Below are 21,034 nucleotides of genomic sequence, written 5' to 3' on the forward strand. Positions count from 1 at the left end.
ATTTTTTTGAGGTATCTTTAACTAAATGTCATTCAGTATAACAAATCACCACTTTGCCACAAGTAATATAGGTTTCTGGCAGTGTGCAAAACCATTTCACTTGCAGTATTATAAAACATTCAACATGAAAATGTAGCCTGAGGAAAAAAATTCATTCGAGGTTCAGAGGTGATTTTAGAGACAGTGAATATTAAAGACAGCCTCTTTCCCAAGACTCTGGTGGTGGTAGTAACGGAAGAATTGGGTTAAGACTGAGTGTGGAATGTGTGTTCGACCAAGGTAAACATATGAACGGCATCCTGACTTATTTAGACAATGTTTAGTAGTTGTAGAATTTTCATGCTAACAAAAGACGTGTGTTCACACTTTAGTGTTACTAATTGATGACCTCAATGAAGTCCACTGCCAATCTGAATGCCAAAAAAAAATAAATAAATAAACAGTTTATCCTTGCACACAAAGCTTAAGAGACACTCTGGGTAGGAAGAGAATTCTGTCAGGTAAAAGTGCCGAAGACCAAGACCAGACCAGGCCACAACAAGCCTTTATTAGGGGAATAGATCTGCCGGGCTGTCTCCGAACAAAGGAGAGACAAAAAGCCATATGGCTGGGGCAGGGAGAGTCTTTTATAGAGACTGGGGTGGGGCTTGTAGGGGCTGAGGTGGGGTTGAGTGAGGTAGTGATCAGGGAGTGGAGGAGCCGGTGACGTCACTAGGTGGTAGGGGGTGAGCGAGTATTAGGTTACTCTCTAGGTGGGACCAGGGGCATGCTGGGAGGAAGGGTTTATTCTTTGGTGGGAGCAACCATCTTGGCATGACATCACCCAGGGGAGGGGCAAGGCACCATAGGAAGAGGGCAGCTACTATACATAATAGCTGCTGAGGTAGTGGAAGACCTATCATTCCAGGCTTTTGTTTTATGACAGTTGGGCGAAGGTCTCTTCTTCTGGAGCTGCTTCCTGCTGACCAGGGGCGAAGATTGGGGCTAGACCTGGATCTGATGAGGCCTATGGCAAGTGGGGACCTCTTCTATTTGTCGTACTGGCTGGTACCCTGCCATGATGAATTCCGTGACTGTCTGGTTGGTGAATGCCCTCATTCGTTCCTGCAAGAAATTTTGAAAACAGCGAACCAGACAGGGTCCGAAGAGTAAGATAAGGCAGATGGTGACCAATGGTCCTATCAGAGGAAGGAGCCAGGGCAGCCAACTACTTAGGGAAAAGAGATTTTCATTTACCCAATTGTTCATGCGTTGATCAATGTTTGAGGCCCTTTCAGTGAGCCTTTTTGTTGCATCTCGTACTAAACCCGATTGATTTGTATAAAAACAACATTCCTCTCCTAGGAAAAGACATATACCACCCTTCTCTGCTGTAAGGAGATCTAGTCCCCTCCTATTTTGGAGAGTGACAGCCGCTAAGGAATCTAGTTGGTTCTGTAAAGTTGTGATTGATCTAGCTATTTCTTTAAGGCTGTCACTTAGCTCTTTAGAGAGAGTTTGGAATTGAGTTAGTGAGGTAGCTAGGCCCCCTACTCCTGTCCCTAAAGCAGCAGTGATGCCTAGTCCTACAAGTAAGGGTATTAATTGGACAGCTCGTTTGTGTCTGACCTGTGTTTTTGTTGGCACTGATAAAGTTTGATTATTGGGGGCTATATCAGTGTTCGGGCTGAGGTAAACTAGAGTGCAAGTCCCTGTCCAGTTAGTTGGCAGGCACAGGTGGGCTGAAGTTCCACAACGGAAGAAGATCCCTTGACTGGGTAAACAGAATTGGTTGTGTATGTCGAAAAGATGTGTGAGTTTGTTATTCTCCATTTCCCATATTCCTAGTGTTCCTGCCAGCACAGCACCTGTTAAGGGTTGAAAAGGTCTTTGGCGTGAAATTTGTTGGGCATTGTTGGTCTTATTTTCCCATTGGAGGAAGAATCTCCTGGTATCTACCAGAAGCCATTCTGGAGAATGGTTAAATGTTGGAATAAGGAGGCATTCTGAGACTGAGGGGGCTGTGTTGTAAGGAGTCCAGGGATGTATAGTCATGCAGGGCATATGTCGACCATTGCAAAACCCAGAATCTTTGCTGAGAAGACCCTGTGTCATAATTTTTGGAGCCCCAGTGAAGCGGACAGGCTGAACAAAGGGGGCATTTTGGGTGACCTTGTAGTTAGTATGACCTGATGGGGCCTGTAATTGTAATGTGTAATTACACTTCCAAGAGGGAAGGTGTCCCAACATGGAGCCCATGGACAAGTTACGCTGAAAACAAAGTGGGGCCTGAAAGCTCAAGATGATGTTACCAGCTATAGGTCCAAGTATAGGCTTTTCCTTACTCTCATATAGAGACAGGTTAGCCATGTACGATTGAAGGAGTTGGGCTGCACGACCTGTTTGTGTTCTTCTTGTCATATCAGTGATGCGAAAGTTGGTGAGGGACTGTTTATTAAATAACTGTAAAGGGTTTCCCATCTTATATTGAGGATGGTAAGTAAGACTGGTTGTAGCCCAGACTTTTGCAGGTACCGGGATGGCTGTATAAGAAGCAGTGGATAGGGACATACAGAGCCAACAGTTACTGGCTAGAGATGGGTTGAATTGATTTAATAGAGAGTGGGTTAGCTGGAGCATGTTATCTAGATAGTGTGGAAGTGAGGAGTGAGTCAATTGGAGGTCATTGTATATGTGTGTAGGGTTGACGGGTAAGGGTGGGGCCATGGAAACTGCATGTAAAGGAAAGAGGAAGATGGAGATGAGGGCACTTAGGAGAATTGTGATGTGGACCCCGTAGTGTATGATGGAATGGTGAAGAGTCTTGTCAAAGGGAAGGAGAGAGGAGTGAAGAAACATTTTGTGTATTTGTGAGGACAAATAATACTGGGAAGGGTGATAATTAGGTAATAGGTTACCGTGAGAGAAAAAAAAAACTTGTGAGGGAGCCCTAATGACAGCTGTTAGTTACCCTTGATAAATTACTGTAGACAACCAATAATACTAATGAGGGTAATGATGAGGTAGTATATTGCTGCCAGAATACATTTGTCTATGGTTTTCCAGTCTCTTGGGGCAGTGGCAGTGAGCCCAATCCCAAAGAGAAGGCCCGAAAGAATTAATAAGAGAAGGCTGAGGATATCTGTAGGTGACCCTGTGTATATGGAATCACAATACCCCATGGGTCCCCTAACAAAGGGGAATGTCTTGAGGCAGATGAAGGTGTGTGTACAAACAGCAAATGAGGAGAAAAGAAAAGAGCTCTATCTCAAAACATGAAAAATCAGCTAGTGTTCCCTGTAACCAGAGGTCTGTTACCCACTGGAAGATTGTCTCAGGGATGTCGTCCTGTGGGGAGCACCAAGCGACGTTTTCCAGAGCACACTCAAGGAAGGCCCGAAACTGCTGCTGTAAGAGGATGTGCATCCGTATTACCTAGGAAAGTCAATTGGATTTTGAGCCGATAAAGTTAGAGATGTCAATGAGAGAGAGAGGTTAACTTTCCTCTGGAATCTGTGTGAGAGTACGGAATAATCTGAGTTTAGTAGGTCCTGTGAAAATAGAGGAGTATCTGGCAGTGTTAGATTGTTGTTCAGGCTGTTTTATCTGGGAATCTGGAGGAGCCTTTTTTATCCTGGAAAGATGGAACCAGGGGACTCTTTCCTGGAGTTTTACCGCAGTAGGAGTTATTAATGAAACAGTGAAAGGTCCCTCCCAATGTGGCTGGAGGGGTCTTGGGGACAGGGTCTTGAGATATACCTGGTCACCTGGAGAAAGAGGAGGAGGATGTAGAATACCTGACGAGTCCGGAAAGGGGAGAGTTTGGTTAGCCAGAGTTTGAAGGAGACGACGGGCATAGTTAAGTGTTGGGATATAATCAGCAAGTGCTGGTGATGGGTCTGGTAAGTTAGAAAACAAGAGAGGTCGTCCATACATCAACTCAAAGGGGGTTAAATTTAATGGTTTTCGTGGTGTCGAGCGAAGCCTCATGAGAGCTAAAGGGAGGAGGGTAATCCAATTTTGTTTGAGCTCTATTGAGAGTTTAGTTAGCTGAATTTTAATTAACCCATTGGCTCGTTCTACCTTGCCTGATGATTGAGGTCGATATGGGATGTGTAGTTTCCACTGTATATTGAGTGTCTCTGTTACCTGTCGGGTGATCTGAGAGATGAAGGCAGGTCCATTGTCTGATTGAATGGAACGTGGAAGGCCAAATCGAGGAATGATTTCTGTTAGGAGCACATGAACTACAGCAGCTGCTCCTTCTGACCTGCAGGGAAAGGCCTCTATCCACCCCGTGAAAGTATCTACCAAGGTTAGGAGATATTTAACCTTTTTTACAGGTGGCATATGTGTGAAATCAATTTGCCAATCTTCTCCTGGTAGTTGTCCCCTGGACTGGTGAGTCTTTGTGCGTGTTTGAAAGCCACCTTGGGGACTGGTGGTTGAGCAAATGGGACAGGCCTGTGTTATTGTCTGTGTGTGTGACGCTAAGGATGGGTGGTATAGAAAAGGCCTGAGAAGGTGCAGGAGGGGTTGGGTTCCTATATGGAGTGAGTTATGTATGTCAGTGAGGAGAGGAATTATTTGATCATCAGGTATGACATGGCGTCCCCGATATAGAAGCCAATCATTTCTTAGTGTAGCACCCTTTTTCATGTATTTGGACTTTTCCTGAGGAGAGTAGTTAGGTTTTAAGGGTGGAATGATTAACAACTGGTTTTGGCTTTGGGGAACACATTGTTGTGCCATATTGCGGGCAGTTTGATCTGCTCTGTTGTTTCCCTGAGCTATAGGAGAGGAAGATGATTGATGTCCTTTACAATGAATGACCCCCACTTGTGTTGGGAGGGTGGCCGCTTGGAGAAGGGCATGTATTAGACGTCCATTAATAATGGGTGTCCCTTTTGTGGTCATAAAGCCTCTTTCTCTCCAAGTGGAGTTATGAGAGTGTAGGATGTGGTATGCATATTTGGAGTCAGTATAAATATTGCCTCGTCTGTTGTGAGCTAGAGTAAGAGCTCGGATGAGTGCAATTAATTCTGCTTGTTGAGAGGTAGTGTTGTGTGGGAGTGTGTTAGCCTCAATGGTCTGTGTGAAAGAAACTATTGCATATCCTGCCCCCTTCTGGCCAGGCACATGGCTGGAAATTGAGCTGCCATCAATAAACCATGTGAATTCTGGGTCTGAGATAGCCTCTGAGGAGACATTAGGGAGAGAGGGAAGGAGGTTTTCAATTGTTTCTGTGCACGAGTGGGAGAGTGTCTGAACAGGCTCAGGAAGGAGAGTGGCTGGGTTAAGGGAGGGGCAGGACTGAAGAGAGAAAGATGGGTTTTCTATAAAAGTGGTATGGAAGAGCTGTAGCCTAGAGGGGGACAGGTGTGAGAGGCTATAATGAGTGAGTAAGTCTTGTAGGCGGTGGGGTGACTTCACTGTCGTTGGTTGGCCAAAGGTAAGTTTGGAACTTTCTTGGGCTAAGAGGGAAGCAGCCGCCAGAGCACGTAAACATGTAGGCCAGCCTCGGACTGTGTAATCAAGCTGTTTAGACAGGTAGGCAACTGGGACAAAGTGTGATCCTATGTTTTGTCCCAGAACTCCCAAAGCCAATCCTGTTCGTTCAGTGACATACAGAATGAATGGCTTTTGAAGATCTGGGAGAGCCAGTGCTGGGGCAGAGAGGATAGCAGCCTGAAGCCTGAGAAATGGTCCCTTGATAGAAGTATTATTTATAGGTTCATTTGGGTCTCCCTTGGAAGCATCATACAGGGGTTTAGCAAGTAGACTGAAGTTTGCTATCCATAAGCGGAGAAAGCCTGCGAGCCCCAGGAAAGACAGGATCTCAGCCTTGGAGGAGGGGATGGGGAGGTCCCGAATAAGTTGTTTACCGTCCAAGGTGATCTCTCGTTGCTGATATGAGATCTTAACCCCAAGGTATTGTACTGTGAGTTGGGAGAGTTGGGCCTTGTCCCTAGAGACTCGGTACCCCTTTTTATATAAGAAATTAAGTAATGAGGCCGTGTGTTGTTGAGAGAGTGTGAAGGTGGGGCTGCACAAAAGTAAGTCATCTACATATTGGAGCAGCTTAGAGGGAGACAGGTTTAACTTTAAGAGGTCAGTAGCCAAGGCCTGTCCAAAGAGGTGTGGACTATCCCGGAAACCCTGTGGAAGAACTGTCCAAGTAAGTTGTTGAGAGTGTCCTGTATCAGGGTCAGTCCATGTGAAAGCAAAAAGATTTTGTGAGTTGGGGTGTAGGGGGATGGTGAAAAAGGCATCTTTGAGGTCTAGAACCGTGAAATAACGTGAAGAAGAGGGGATATGGGACAGTAATGTGTAGGGGTTGGGAACAACAGGGTGTAAAGGAAGTACGGCAGAATTGATGGCTCTTAAGTCTTGTACTAATCTGTAGGAACCATTTGTTTTTAAAACTGGAAGGATAGGAGTGTTGTAGGGGGAGTGAGTTGGTCTGAGAAGTCCCTTGTTGAGTAGACTGGTAATTACAGACTTTAATCCTTTTAAATGTTTTAATGCTAAAGGGTATTGGGGAACATTTGGAAATTGAGTGATATCTTTGAGAGAGATCTGAATGGGAGGGTGATGTTTAGCCACAGAAGGGGTAGAGGTGTCCCAGACTGAGGGGTCAATATAAAGCTCCCTAGGAGAAGGTGAAGTTAGATTGGGAGTTGAATCTGTCAGGGGGGCAGCCAGGAGCAGCAGAATACTGGTAGGGTCTAAATTGGCTGAGTGAAGGGTGAGTGAAGCCCTAAATTTAGTTAAAATATCTCTCCCCAAGATGGGGGTAGGGCAGCTAGGAATAACCAAGAAACTATGTGAAAATGTACTGCCCAGCAGAGAACAAGCTAGGGGTGGTGTACTTAGTGGGCTTGAGTGTATTCCCTGAACTCCCACAATAGTTACTGTGGAGGGATGTGTAGGACCTGAGTACTGTGGTAAGGCCGAATAGGTAGCCCCCGTATCAAGTAAAAATGAAATAGGCCTACCTGAGACGCTGACAGTTACCCTGGGCTCATTGAGAGTGATGGCCGTGGGGGCTGTAGATGACCCTGGGCACCGTCAATCCTCCGTCGCCAGGCCGATGAGCTCTGACAGAGACGTCTCCACACCTGCTGACTGGGTTTGAGGAGGGGATGGCCTCTTACCTCTTTGGCGAAGGGGACAGTCAACCCTCCAGTGACCCGTCTGCTTGCAGTCGGGACAAGGGCCAGGCGGTGGCTTGGGATTGGGACATTCTCTAGCCCAGTGTCCAGTCTGATTACACTTAAAACAGGCCCCAGGAGGCCCATCACGAGTAAATGTCCTTTTGCAGGACGGTGGTTTACCCTGTAGGGCTGCTGCCAGCATCTGGTAATTGGCCACTTTTTGTTGTTTTGCTTGTTCCTCACGGTGATTGAACACCTTAAAAGCAACATTGAGGAGCTCAGTTTGTGTGGCCTGGGGGCCCTCCTCAACCCTTTTTAGTTTTCTCCTGATGTCAGGGGCAGACTGTGAAATAAAATGGGTGTTAATAACAATCGTGCCTGCCTGAGAGGTGGGATCAATTTTGGTATATTTTTGAAGAGCATCAGCCAACCTAGAAAGAAACTGTGCTGGATTTTCTTGGGGTCCCTGAGTTATTTCCCTAATTTTATCAAAATTAACTGTCTTTTGTGAAATTCTCTTTAAGCCTTCTCCGAGACAAACAATCATGTAGTCTCGGAGATCTCTGCCTGGGTCTCCATCCTGGTAAGTCCAATCAGGTTGAGTATCTGGCACTGCCTGGGTACCCACTAGTTTAGTTGGATCTGTGGCATGAAAATCATCTGCTGCTGCCTGGGCTGCCCTCCAGACCCTCTGGCGTTCCTCTGGGGAGAGAGTAGTTGAAAGAATTGTATAAATATCTCGCCAGGTCATATCATAAGACTGAGTAAGGTAGCGAAATTCTTTGATATAAACATCGGGATCAGAGAAAAAGGAGCCTAGGCGTTTTTCAATTTGAGAAAGGTCAGAGAAAGAGAAGGGAACATGTACTCTAACAATGCCCTCAGTCCCGGCTACCTCTCGGAGGGGCATCTGTGTGGCCAGGGCTAAAGGTGGAAGGGCGGGATAGCGAGAACGGGTGTGGGGTGGGGAGATGTGAGGTGTAGGGGATGGGGTAGGAGGAGGTAAAGGAGGGTCACAAGATGGCGGAGGAGGGTCACAAGATGGCGGGGGAGAAGAAGGAGACAAAGGAGAGGTACAAGATGGCAGAGGAGAAGGGCCATGTGGTGAGGTGAAAGGAGACAAAGAAGAGGTACAAGATGGCGGAGGAGAAGAAGCACGGGATGAGACATAAGAAGAATTTGGGGGTTTATAAGGTGGGGGAAGTGTTAGTGGTGAGTGATCAGCTGGATCAAATGAGTCAGAATCAGAAAGAGTGGAATCGGGAAGGATGGGCTGTGAGGCTTGGGCTAGGAGTACTTGAGAAGGAGAACAGGATTGACAGAGGGAGGGCCGAGAGCGTAGGTAGAAAAAGGCTTGTATGTAGGGGATTTCTGACCATTTGCCATTGCGCTGACAGAAGTTGTGTAAATTCTGTAGTATATTAAAATCAAAAGTGCCATTTTCAGGCCATTGAAACCCATTATCTAATTTATACTGAGGCCAAACCTGATTACAATAGAAAACAAGTTTTTTTGGCTTAAAGTCTGGTCCCAACAATCCAAGGGGTTTAAGTTGTGCCAGGAGGCAGCCCAGAGGCGTTGAGGGAAGGGGTTTGGATTGTTGGGCTCCCATGTTAGGGTGGGTGAGGAGGAGATAGCCCCCTGGGAGAGGGACAAAGGGGAGAAGCGTCCTTGTCTCCTTTGACAATCTCCGAGTTAGTCTCCCAGAGGGAGAGAACGAGAGGAGCCGGGCCGATGGGACGTCTCTCAGGGGCACGGTCCTGGGCCCAGGGCCCGTGGGGGTTTCTCTGACCAAGCGCTTGGATTTCTGAGAAGTCCCCAAAGGGAGAGAAAATGAGACAGAGAACCCAACGAGAGGGAGGCTGAACTGCCTACTCACCCAGAGATTGGTGACCGGTGTGGATGTGTAGTGTCAGCAATGGCAAAGGTAGAAAGCCCCGGCAGGTCCTGGCAACGGCAGATAGGGTTGGTCCGATGGAGATGGCCAAAAGGCCAATCAACCCCATCCTGCGGGGGATCGTCCGTTAATGGACCATCTACCATCCGAGTCACGGCACCAGAAATGTCAGGTAAAAGTGCCGAAGACCAAGACCAGACCAGGCCACAACAAGCCTTTATTAGGGGAATAGATCTGCCGGGCTGTCTCCGAACAAAGGAGAGACAAAAAGCCATATGGCTGGGGCAGGGAGAGTCTTTTATAGAGACTGGGGTGGGGCTTGTAGGGGCTGAGGTGGGGTTGAGTGAGGTAGTGATCAGGGAGTGGAGGAGCCGGTGACGTCACTAGGTGGTAGGGGGTGAGCGAGTATTAGGTTACTCTCTAGGTGGGACCAGGGGCATGCTGGGAGGAAGGGTTTATTCTTTGGTGGGAGCAACCATCTTGGCATGACATCACCCAGGGGAGGGGCAAGGCACCATAGGAAGAGGGCAGCTACTATACATAATAGCTGCTGAGGTAGTGGAAGACCTATCAAATTCTATCAGTCAAATTATGATATTATTTAGGCAGCAAGACACAAAAGGAACTTCAAAGTTTCTACCTAGCTGTTCAGAGCTTTTTCTCCATATATAATCAATCAATCCGACTCCACACATAATTACAGGCAATTTGCATGAAATGCGGTGTTCATGACTAAACAATGTTGACTATAGAACTTTCCATGCCCCGTTTTGTTTATCAGGCTGGAAAAATAGCCCAGGATTGAGAAAATACCTTATTTGTTTGTGACTGATCCATTATGTTGTTCTTGTCTCTTGAGGGTTCCAATTTGTCAAAAATGGTCAAGAGCAAAGTGGCTGTGGCATTTCTCTTCTTTTCCTTAACAAGATTCAGGATATGGAGAGCTAGAGTGATCCCCCAGCATCATATAGTTCTCTCACTCTAGTGAAACCCATCAGGGAACCCTGTGCTGTGGCAAAATATCAAGGGAATAATGACAGGAAGGAGCAATCAAGACAGAGAGCCTGGGGCCAGGGATTTAGATCAGTGGCACAGCGCCTGCCTTGCAGGCAACCACAAGGTCCTGAATTCAATCCCCTGTAATGAGAAAAATAAAAAAAAGAAGACAGAGAGCCTGGGTTTTCCTCAATGGGTAATTACATGTTCATTTTTGGTTTTGCCATTGTCTCCTGAGAAAGATGGTATTATGACCCTGTTTTTCCTTCAGGACATTTTCCATCTTGGATAAATTTTAAGTCCCTTTTCTCTAAAGATTACAAAGAAGCAGTCCACAGGCTAAACATGCCCTCAAATATATTCAGTAGGGTTCTTAAAATTTTTTTTGGTTTGAATTAATTGTAAACTAAGAATAATGAAATTTTAATGAGGGATATTGATAATGGGGAATCTGGACAGATGTGAGGACAAAGGTTAAGGAGAAATCTCTATACCTTCTGCTCAATTTTGTTGGGAACCTAAAATTGCTCTAAAAATTAAAGTCCATTTTTAAAATGTTATCAAAGTCCATATGTCTACACATATCAATATAGATGAAAGTCTATATACCTATTTCTGGCTCCTTTTGAATCCATGGAGGGGGAAGCATGTTCAGAACTGAGTTGTGTTCGCGTCTTTAGATTCAGTAAACCTGTTTCCCAGTCTCAATAGAAATGTAACCAATGTAGATCCTATGGAGATGTCTGACTCTACAACTCTGCTCTAACCCAGCCCACAAACTTTTCACAGAAGATAAGACTTGTCCAAAAGTCTTCAATACCACAGCAAAGACCTAAATCCTAATCCTTTCCATTGGACTCTCTACCTCTCCCTTTGTAAAAATGTATTTTAACTAATAATAATTACATACATGAGGTACAATGTAATGTTTTGATATATGTGGACATTATAGAATGTTTAATTAAGCTAATTAACATATCCATCACTTCACATACTTATATTTTTGTATTTGTGGCATAAACATTTCAAATTGACTTTCAGCAATTTAAAAATATGCATTATTATTAATTATAGTTGCCATGTTGTGCATTAGATCTCAAAGACTTATTCCTCATGTCTAATTTTTGGTTTTTGTTTTGGTTTGTATGGACAGGGTCTCACTATGTACTTCAGGCTGGCCTCAAACTCCCTTCATAGCCCAGGCTGGCCTCAAACTTTCAGTGGTTCTGCCTCAGGCTCCTGAGTGCTGGGATTACAGGTTGTACCACCATACCCAGGTTCCTTATGTCTAACTTAAACTTTGTGTGCTTTGACTAATGTCCCCTGCCCCAGCTTTGGTAAGCACCATTCTATCCTCTACTGTACTTCTTTGAGTTTCACTGTTTCAAATAAAAGAGATCAGGCAGAACTTGTCCTTTCTCTTTTTGTTGCTATTCATTATGTCAATGATTGTCAAACACTAATTATTGTAATTATAATAATCATCACTATGAAATGTACTTTTTAGTGAAAAATTTAAAGATTTACAATAATAGAAAATATAAGACAAAAATGTGTGATTTCATAATGTTTTCACAATATCTTTAAGCAATGCAATATATTGATAAAAGCTAGATTTGGGGATGATGTGGGGAGAAAATGCAGCAGCCAAATTGTGATATTATTTAGTAAACTGGACTCTATAACTGAGAACTTCAATGCTTCTGCCAAGCTATTCAGGGCTTTCTATATATAATTATGTGTGCGCATTATTTGAAAAAATATAGAAAATGATTTGTGGTTGATGTCTAGTTTCCTTTTGGCCATTAGGAACAGATTCTGACTGTGTCACGCTTTTGTACAGGTTCCTGTAAACACGAGGTGCTAACCAGATGATTCTTCCATCTATGATTCTTGGATTGTTGGAATTGGATTAAAATTTTAGTAAGATGACTGTAATTGCTACATGAAGACTACTATTTGCAATGGACTGTTAAGATACCTTTCCTAAAGATGTAGTCTCTGATTTCAATGTACTAGGTGCACTTGCACCTATCCACTTTTAAAGCCTAAGGTAACCACCAATGGAAGCTGAATCTTGGAGCGTGCCTCATTCCAAGCAAATCAGTAACACTAAATCCTTCCAAATTTGGGAAGTTCCATGCTGTCTTTATTCCTGCACTGTACTTGCTATTCACATTGGGAAGTTAACAGATGGTACCAAGACTCTGAGGCTCTCAAAATTCAAACCATGAAACCCACATTAAACAGGTACTTTCAGCTCACTTCTATGACATAGTCCCAAACTGCCAAAAACAGGCTGAGCATTAAAATGTTGCTATAATATGTTTTACAACCTGCTTCCTCTGGTCACATTGTGAGTTCACACCCTTTTCTCTTTATTTTTAATTAATTTTATTGCTACATTTTAAGTATATAATAAAATGACATACATCATTGGAAATTTGTACCTTTATATAATCTTTCTTGGCTCATATTTTTCCCCCTTTCCCTGCCCTCTCTTCAACTCCTCCATCCCTCCCTATTTACAAAGATTTTGTTTCCATTTTTTCACTTTCTCATATTAATTCCATTCCCTTCTTTCCTTTCCCCTACCCCTCCAACTTCCCTGTCCCCTTTGCCCCTTTTCTTCCTATTTCACATTATCTATTATACCTTGTAGTCCTTATTTACACTTTCAGTTTCTCAAACTAGAGAAACTATTCAGTATTTACACATGTGTGTCCTATTTATTTCACTTAAGAGTATGGCCTCAATGTGCATCCATTTAGCTATACATGTCTCTAATTTTCCATTTTTATGGCTTAGTAGGACTCCATTTTATATATAAAAAAAACCACATCTTCTTTATCCAGTCTCCAGTTGATGGGCAATTGGGCTGCTTCCAAGTTTTAGCTATTACAAACTGTGCTGCAATGAACATGGGTGCACATATATCACTGTGGTATGATTCTTTTAATTCTTTGGGGCAGATCCCCAGCAGGAGAATAGCTGGGTCAAGTGAGACTTCCAGTCCTAGTTCTCTCAGGTATCTCCATACTGATTTCCACAGTGGTTGCACCAGTCTACACTTCCACCAGCAGTAGAGCAGGGTTCCTATTTCCCCACAGCCCCACCAGCATTTGTTATTGGTTAATTTAATGATATCAGCCATTCCTCCTGAGGTGAGGTGGAATCTCAGCATTGTTTTCATTTGCATCTCTTGAATGACCAGTGATGTTGAACATTTTTTCATGTGTATTTGCTATTTCTATTTCTTTGTCTAAGAAATGTCTCTTTATTTCAGATGTCCATTTTTGGATGGGATCTTTAAATTTGGGAGGTCTGATTTTTTAAAATTCTTTAAAGATTCTAGAGAGTAGACCTTTGTCTGAGGAACAGCAGGTGAAAATTTTTTCCCACATTGTGTGTTGTCTCTTCACATTGTTGGTGGTTTCTCTTCCTGTGCAGAAGCTTTTTAATAAGAAGAGATCCCACATGCTGATTGTTTGTGCCAGTTCATGGGCAACTGAGGTTTTGTCCATAACATCTTTTCCTACACCAATGTCCTCAAGAGTCCTACCTAACCTCTGTTCCAACCAGTTCAGCATTTCTGTTTTAATATTTAGATCTTTAATCCATTTCCATTTTAGATTAGTGCATGGTGAGAGATATAGGTCTAGTTTTAATCTTTGGCAAGTTGAAACCCAATTTTTCCAGCACCATTTATTAAAGAGGCTATCTTTCCTCCAGTGAGGGTGTTTGGCTCCTTCATCAAAGATGAGATGGCTGAGTGTGTCTGTAGTTGTTTTGGCATCTTCTAATCTGTTCCAGTGGTCCTCAGGTCTGTTTCTTTGCCAGTACCATGCCGTTCTTATCACAGTAGCTTTGTAGTATAGTTTCAAGTTGAGGAATGTGATAACCCCTGCCATGTCTCTGTTACCTAGAACTGCTTTTGCTATCCTAGGTCTCTTCTTGTTTCAAATGAATTTTTGGATTGTTTTCTCAAGGTCCATGAAGTATGCTGCTGGAATTTCAATTGGGATTTCATTGAATCTATATAGTAGTTTTGGAAGTATGGCCATTTTCACTATGTTGATTCTTCTTACCCAGGAGCAAGGGATGTCTTTCCATTTTCTGATATTATCTTCAATCTCTCTTTTCAGAGTGCTATAGTTTTCAGAGAAGAGGTCTTTGATTTCTTTTGTTAGGTTCATTCCTAGGTAATTCAGTTTCTTGGATGCTATTGTGAATGGAATTGTTTGCCCTATTTCTCTCTCAATGAGTCTATTATTCATGTAGAGGAAAGCTATTGATTTTTGTGTGTTGACCTTGTATCCAGCTACTTCATTAAATTTGGTTATTAAGTCTAGAAGACTTTTGGTGGAGTTCTTGGGGTCTTCTACATAGAGTATCATATCATCTGCAAATAAAGACAATTTGACTTCTTCATTTCCTATCTTTATTCCTTTTATTTCTTTCTCTTGTCTAATTGCTCTGGCTAATGTTTCCCAAACTATACTGAACAAGAGTGGCGATAGTGGACATCCTTGTCTTGTTCCTCCTTTTAGTGTGAAAGATTTCAGTTTTTGACCATTTAGTATGATATTGGCTGTTGGTTTTTCATAGATGGCATCTATCAGTTTGAGGTAGAGACCATCTATTCCAATTTTTTGTAGGGTTTTTATCATAAATGCATGTTGGATTTTGTCAAATGCTTTTTCTGCATCTATTGAGATAATCATATGGTTTTTGTCCTTGGCTCTATTGATATAATGTATTACATTTATTGATGTGCATATGTTGAACCATCCCTGCATCCCTGAGATGAATTCCTCTTAGTCAGGGTGCATGATCTTCTTGATGATCATTTGCATTCTATTTGCCAGTATCTTATTAAGGATTTTTGCATCTATGTTCATTAGTGAGATTGGCCTATACTTCTCTTTTTCAGATGGTTCTTTCTCTGCTTTTTGGATCAAGGTGATGCTTGTTTCCAGGAATGAATTTGGGAGTATTGCTTCTCTTTCAATTTCATCGAAGAGTTTAAACAGTAGTGGCAGTAGTTCCTCTCTAAATGTCTCGTGGAATTCAGCAGTGAATCCATCAGGGCTGGGGCTTTTCTTAGTTGATAAGTTTTTAATTATGTTTTCAATTTCATTGATTGATATTGAGTCATTTAGAATTTTTAGGCCTTCTTCATTTAACCTTGGTAATTCATACGTATCTAGGAATCTGCCCATTCCTTCTGTGTTTTCCATCCTGTTGGCATATAGATTCTTGAAGTAGAAATTGATGACCTTCTAGATTTCGCCTGGGTCCATTGTAATTTCATCCTTTTCATTTGTAATTGCTTGGATTTGTGTGTTTTCTTTCATTTTCCTGATGAGGTTGGCCAAGGGTTTGTCAATTTTGTTTATTCTTTCAAAGAACCAACTCTTGGCTTCATTGATTTTCTGTATCATTCTCTTAGTCTCCATTGCATTTATTTCTGCTCTGATCTTTATAATTTCCTCCCTTGTGTGAGCTTTGGGTTTGTCCTGCTCTTCTTTTTCTAGAAGCTTGAGGTTCATTATCAGGTTAATTGGGCTCACTCTCTTTTCCTAACATGAGTATTCACTGCTACGAATTTCCCTCATAAGACTGCTTTCATTGTGTCCCATAGATTCTGATATGTTGTATTGGCATAGTCATTTAATTGTAGGAACTGTCTGATTTCTTTTTTAATTTCCTCTGTGACCCATTGGTTATTCAGAAACATGTTGTTCAATTTCCATGTGTTTATGAAATTCTTGTGGTTTCTTTTGCTATTGATCTCCAATTTCATCACACTATGGTCTAATAATATAAAGGGATAACTTCAATTCCTTTGCACTTACTTAAATGTGAGTCAGTGTGTGGGTGAGTAGGTGGTCTATTTTGGAGAACAACGCATGTGCAGCTGAAAAGAATATGTGTTCTGATTTTGTGGGGTGGAACACTCTGTAAACATCTGTTAAGTTCATTTGTTCAAGAGTTTGATTGGGCTCTAGTATTTCACTGTTTATTTTTTGTCTAGTTGATCTATCTATTTGTGACAGCAGGGTATTGATTTCCTGCACTACTATTGTATTAGTGCTTATTTGATTTTTCATGTCTGTTAGTGTTTGTTTTATATAGGTGGGAGCACTAATGTTTGGTGCATAGATATTTTTGATTGTCCTCTGTTCCTCTTGGATTATTCCCTATATAAGGATGTAGTGTCCTTCTTTGTGTCTCTTAATCAGTGTTGGTTTGATATCCACTTGATCTGCAGAAAGATTAGCTACTCCTGCTTTTTTTTGAATTCCTGTCACATGGACTATTATTTTCCACCCTTTAACTTTTAGTCTATGAGTTTCTTTTTTAATTGACTGTGTTTCTTGTATGCAGCATTTTGTTGAATCTTGCTTCTTGACCCATTCTGCCAGTCTATTTCTTTTGATTGGTGAATTGAGGCCATTAACATTGATGGTTATAACCGACATGTATTGATTTGTCATTGTCATGACTTTTTCTTTCTTTTTGTTGGGTTCTCCCCTTTTGCTTTTAATTTCTTGTCATGCCCAGTGGATTCATTCTGCTGGGCTTCCTGGGGTTGTGATCCTCATTGTCTTTTCCTAGGATATTGTCTAAAATATTTTTTGGAGTGCTGGTTTGGTATTCATGAAGTTCCTAAGGTGGTCTTTGTCATGAAAGTATCTTATTTCTCTGTCAATTTTGAAAGATAGTTTTGCAGGGTACATCAATCTGGGTTGGAGGCTGTTTTCCTTCAGGGCTTAAAGCACATCACTCCAAGCTCTTCTTACCTTGAGGGTTTGGGTTGAGAAGTCTGCTGTGATTCTCATGGGCTTTCCTTTGTATGTGATTTGTTTCTTTTCTCTAACTGCTTATAGAACTTTGTTCTTCTGTTGGGTTTCTGGAATCTTAACTATTATATGCTTGTGTGTAGATTTTTTTTTTTTTTTTTTTTTTGATCAAGGCTAGTTGGAGTCCTATATGCCTCACTTATCTGTATGTCAAGTTCTTTTCCCCTGCTTGGGAAATTTTCTCCCATCACTTCTGTGAACAGTTTTTTTATGTCATCTGCACTCTCTCCTGTTTCTTCATTGACAACAATCAGTCTTATGTTATTCTTCTTTGCATCATCTAGCAGCTGCTGAATTGATTTCTCATGGTCCCTTACTATTTTAAAGAAATTTTTCTTTTCCTGGTCACTGATTGCAATATTATCTTTTATATCTGAAATTCTATCCTCACATTGGTTCATTTTGCTGCATAAACTTTCAATGGAGTTTTGAATCTCCTGGAAATCTGTTTGCATCTGTTTTATGGATTCCATTTGTTTCCTATATTGGGATTCCATCATGTTCCTCAGATCCTCAATTTTTTTATCTCTGTCCTCTCTAGATTTATTAATCATGTCTATTTTTTTGTCTGTGTCCTCCCTAGATTTATTAATCATGTCTTGCACTATGGGAACAATCTCTACTGATATCTGAGAAATTATTTCTGATTTCATTTTTTCCAGATCCTCTCTCATTGCCAGTTCAAGGAGTCCAGGTGGTTGAATATGAGATTGTTCCATCTTGTTGCCCTTTGGGGGTGCTTTAGGTGATCTGTAAGTCTGGTTTTGAGACTTGTTTACGTGTCTTCTCATTTCAATGTGGGGATGGGCATTTGTGCTGCTGGTTCCCCCACAGCTCACCTCTTCTGCACTGGGGGTTGTGGTATGGTGTCCTGGAAGTTTCACCTCCTCTGCACTGGGGGCAGCTCTGCTCCTCTCAATAAAGATTTTGTATAGGAAGTAAGATCAATGAACACAAATCATTGTGTGGCTTTTGTGTCTCCCAGGGTCACTCCTATGCCAGCCGCAGCTAGTAGAAGTCCCAGAAGGCAGTGGGCAGCACTCTGCCCATGGACTAGTGCTCAGCCACTGCAGTTTGGTGCCATGACACCAGAAGAAACCCCACACCCTCTTTTCATACATGTTAGAAAGGATGAAGATGGAATAGGGGAGCAGCCTGGGAGTCAAGAGAGTGAAATTCAGAGGGACTGGCAGTTTAGCACATGTGCACAGATTCTACAATGAGTCCTGATTCTCAAGGTCTTGGAACTTGAATTTTATTTCTTTGCTTTGATTAGCATACACAGGCACCAAGAACCCTATCATTCTGCTAACTCAGAATTCAAGCTCCTGCTTAGAAATGTATGAAGGTGCAATGGCCTAAGATTTTGTAGTTGCAATTCAACGCTTTCTCTTTATAAAATTAAGAAGTTGGAGTGATTTCTGAAATCAACAGACAAAATTGTAAGGCCCTCTAAATTATTAGTTAGCAATATCCTATAAATTCAGAATTTGGCAGTATACAGATGGTACTATTTGAATAATGTTCAGCTGAACTGTGCCTATCCTTCCCATTTTGAAAGTTGTTTACAGAGATTGTGGATGGCATCTTTTCAGGTCAGCTCAACCAATACTTCTTTAGCCTCTTTACATATTAGGGGCACTTATGTGCAATCAAATTTCACAAATATTTGAGGAGATAGCATTTGATTTAGCACCCAAATATTGTGTATAGGCAAAGAAAATAGCAAATACAAAGACCCTAAGTACTAATCTCAACATGCTGGAAGACTCTGAAGAACTTCAAGAAGGTTAGTCTTTTCAGGGAAAATAAAACCCAGCAGGAGACCAGGGTCAGATCATACAATCTGGAAAAACACTTTGTATTTCATTCCAAATACAACTCATATATATTTTTTTCTGTGTGCTGCTGTAGAAGTGCAGAACAGCAGCATCTAACTCAAGATTGAGGCAACCTGAATCAACTGTCAAGGTTCATAGATAAGTAGAGTTTTAAAGGATTAATGTGTCTTACCAGACAAAGGGAGTAGGAAAAAAGATTGGAATGGAAAAGGAAAATAGGAGAAAAGGAGAAGACAGTTGAGATGAAAAAACATTCTGAATAAAACCTTGTAACAAAAAATAATAGATAAGGAACTTTCATGGTATTTTCAGGAAGTTTCAAAGTGTTGAGACTTGTTAAAATGTAAAATAGGAGCTAGGACAGACAGCACATAAGAGAGAGAACCGAACAGATGCTAGAAATGTTGATATTACAGCCATAGCTACAATGACTTATCAAATATATTTGTTTCCTGTATGTCAGGATTCTATATTTTATCAGATTGAATTTGTGGTCTAAGTGTTAACAATCTTATGAAGTCAACTTTTCCTCTCAGTATGTGAGCTAGTAGATATTCAGTAAATATCTGTGGATTGAGTAAAATTAAGTAAACCTCATTGATAATTTCCTGATCTTTTTTTTTCTAAATGCATCACTAAGATTTTCATCAAATTAGGTATCAAGAAAACTTGTCAGCATTGATAATTGCTGCATAGAGTTCATGGTAAAGCACTGTAAAAAGAGCCCTATCACTTCCCTTTTTCTGGCCTATAAAATCAACAAGGCATCCAATTTGTTAAGACGACTTGTCCTGATTGAGTGGTGCTTTATTATCTTACCTGAAATAAAGGCAACTTCCTTAGGGTAGAAGATTTCACAGGAAATAAATGAATGCAATAAAAAGTACTTTATGTTTTTGAAAACACTTTTCCATGTATAATGTTTTATCCTCATAGCAACACTTTGAGTTAGGCAAGGTAGATATTATCATTTTCATTTCATTTTTTATGAAAATTGAGGCTTAAAGAAATCACAAACTAATGTAGTGCATCCAGGATTAGAATTCCGGCTTTTGACACCAGTAGTTTTGTCACCTAAGATAATTTTAGGAAAGACAAATGTAGTACAGTTTTATTTCTAATAAATAAAATTCTAATTTCTAAGAATAAGGAAATGAATTTTCTCTAAGCTAATCTTTTCTCCAAAGGATCTGCATCTTTTATTGGTCAGAAATTAATCCAGTGCCTACTGTGCACCACTCACAGGTGATATAACAGACAAAAATAACTGACCTTGTGTCATTTACGTTCAATTGGGAGATAGACAATAACCAAGTAAATTGTATTAAGTAAAATGATCATAAATTTTATGGGAAATAATAAAGCAGAGGACAGAGTTGAGAGCAGATGGGGGTGACTTTAAATAGTTGAGTCAGGAATGGCATTCCTAACATGACACCATTTGAGAAAAGGTCTGACAAAAGGAGAGCTGTGAACCAAGTGGATATCCAGGGAAAGAGTATGCAGGCCAGACAAAATAGAAATCACCAAACTCCAGGAGTGGTAGAATGCCTGATGGTAGGAGGAATAGCAAGGGGTGTCATGTGGCTGAACAGCGGATAAGATTGGGAGGAGATGCATTTAGAATTAATGATATGTATGTTGTGGTGCAGAAGTCAATAGCTAATTTTGAACAGAAAACTAACATTATCTATCTTGCCTTTTAAAGGGATTATTCTGTTTGCTATGGGAAGAATACATAACATGGAGAAATGGTAATGCACATAGAAAAAGTAATATAAAGATTATCCTGATATTCCAGGAAGGAACAATACTGACCAGGGCCAGAATGGTAGCAGCAGAAGTGGTGAGAAGTGATTACATTGAAAATTCATTTTGAAAGGAACTGCTAAGGGAAGAAGTATAACTTATGAGGAGCAATCATTTCTATTCCATTCCCACTATGTGCTAAGGGCTCCACTGAGACATGGGGCTGCCGTGATGCCAGTAATAGATGGAGTTTGTTCCTCAGTTGTGTTTATAGCTTTGCCTGTCTCACCTAAAGGGCCACCACCCAGTTCATCAAGTCGGGCCCGGGATTTAGCTCAGTGGTTTTGCCACCTGCTGCACAAGCACAAGGACCCGAGTTCAATCCCTGGTACCAAAAAAACAAAAAAAAAATCCAATTCATCAAGTGGACATGTAGATCAAATCACTTCATTTGTTTCTGTTTCCTTGTTACCACAATCTTACTCATTCTCCATCACCTTGGGTCCAAGTATTATAGACACCCAAGTTAGGTAGAAATATTACAGGCAG

General features: G+C 41.5%; 1 protein-coding gene across 1 annotated transcript; it reads right to left on the reverse strand.

Annotated features, from left to right (window-relative positions):
• Window positions 1-909: 909 nt before the first annotated feature.
• On the reverse strand, window positions 910-8,210 carry LOC147826635 (uncharacterized). The gene is made up of 2 exons (XM_087180529.1): window positions 6,978-8,210; window positions 910-3,414 (listed from the first exon to the last, which is right to left on the reverse strand). Exon 1 carries the CDS (start codon window positions 8,044-8,046, stop codon window positions 7,051-7,053), a length of 996 nt encoding a protein of 331 aa, XP_087036655.1. The 5' UTR covers window positions 8,047-8,210; the 3' UTR covers window positions 910-3,414; window positions 6,978-7,050.
• Between the last annotated feature and the right edge of the window lie 12,824 nt (window positions 8,211-21,034).

Source organism: Heterocephalus glaber, unplaced genomic scaffold (genome assembly GCF_053883595.1).
Source record: "Heterocephalus glaber isolate CG9 unplaced genomic scaffold, H.glaber_assembly_v1.0 deba00001463, whole genome shotgun sequence".
NCBI classification, from domain to species: domain Eukaryota; kingdom Metazoa; phylum Chordata; class Mammalia; order Rodentia; family Bathyergidae; genus Heterocephalus; species Heterocephalus glaber.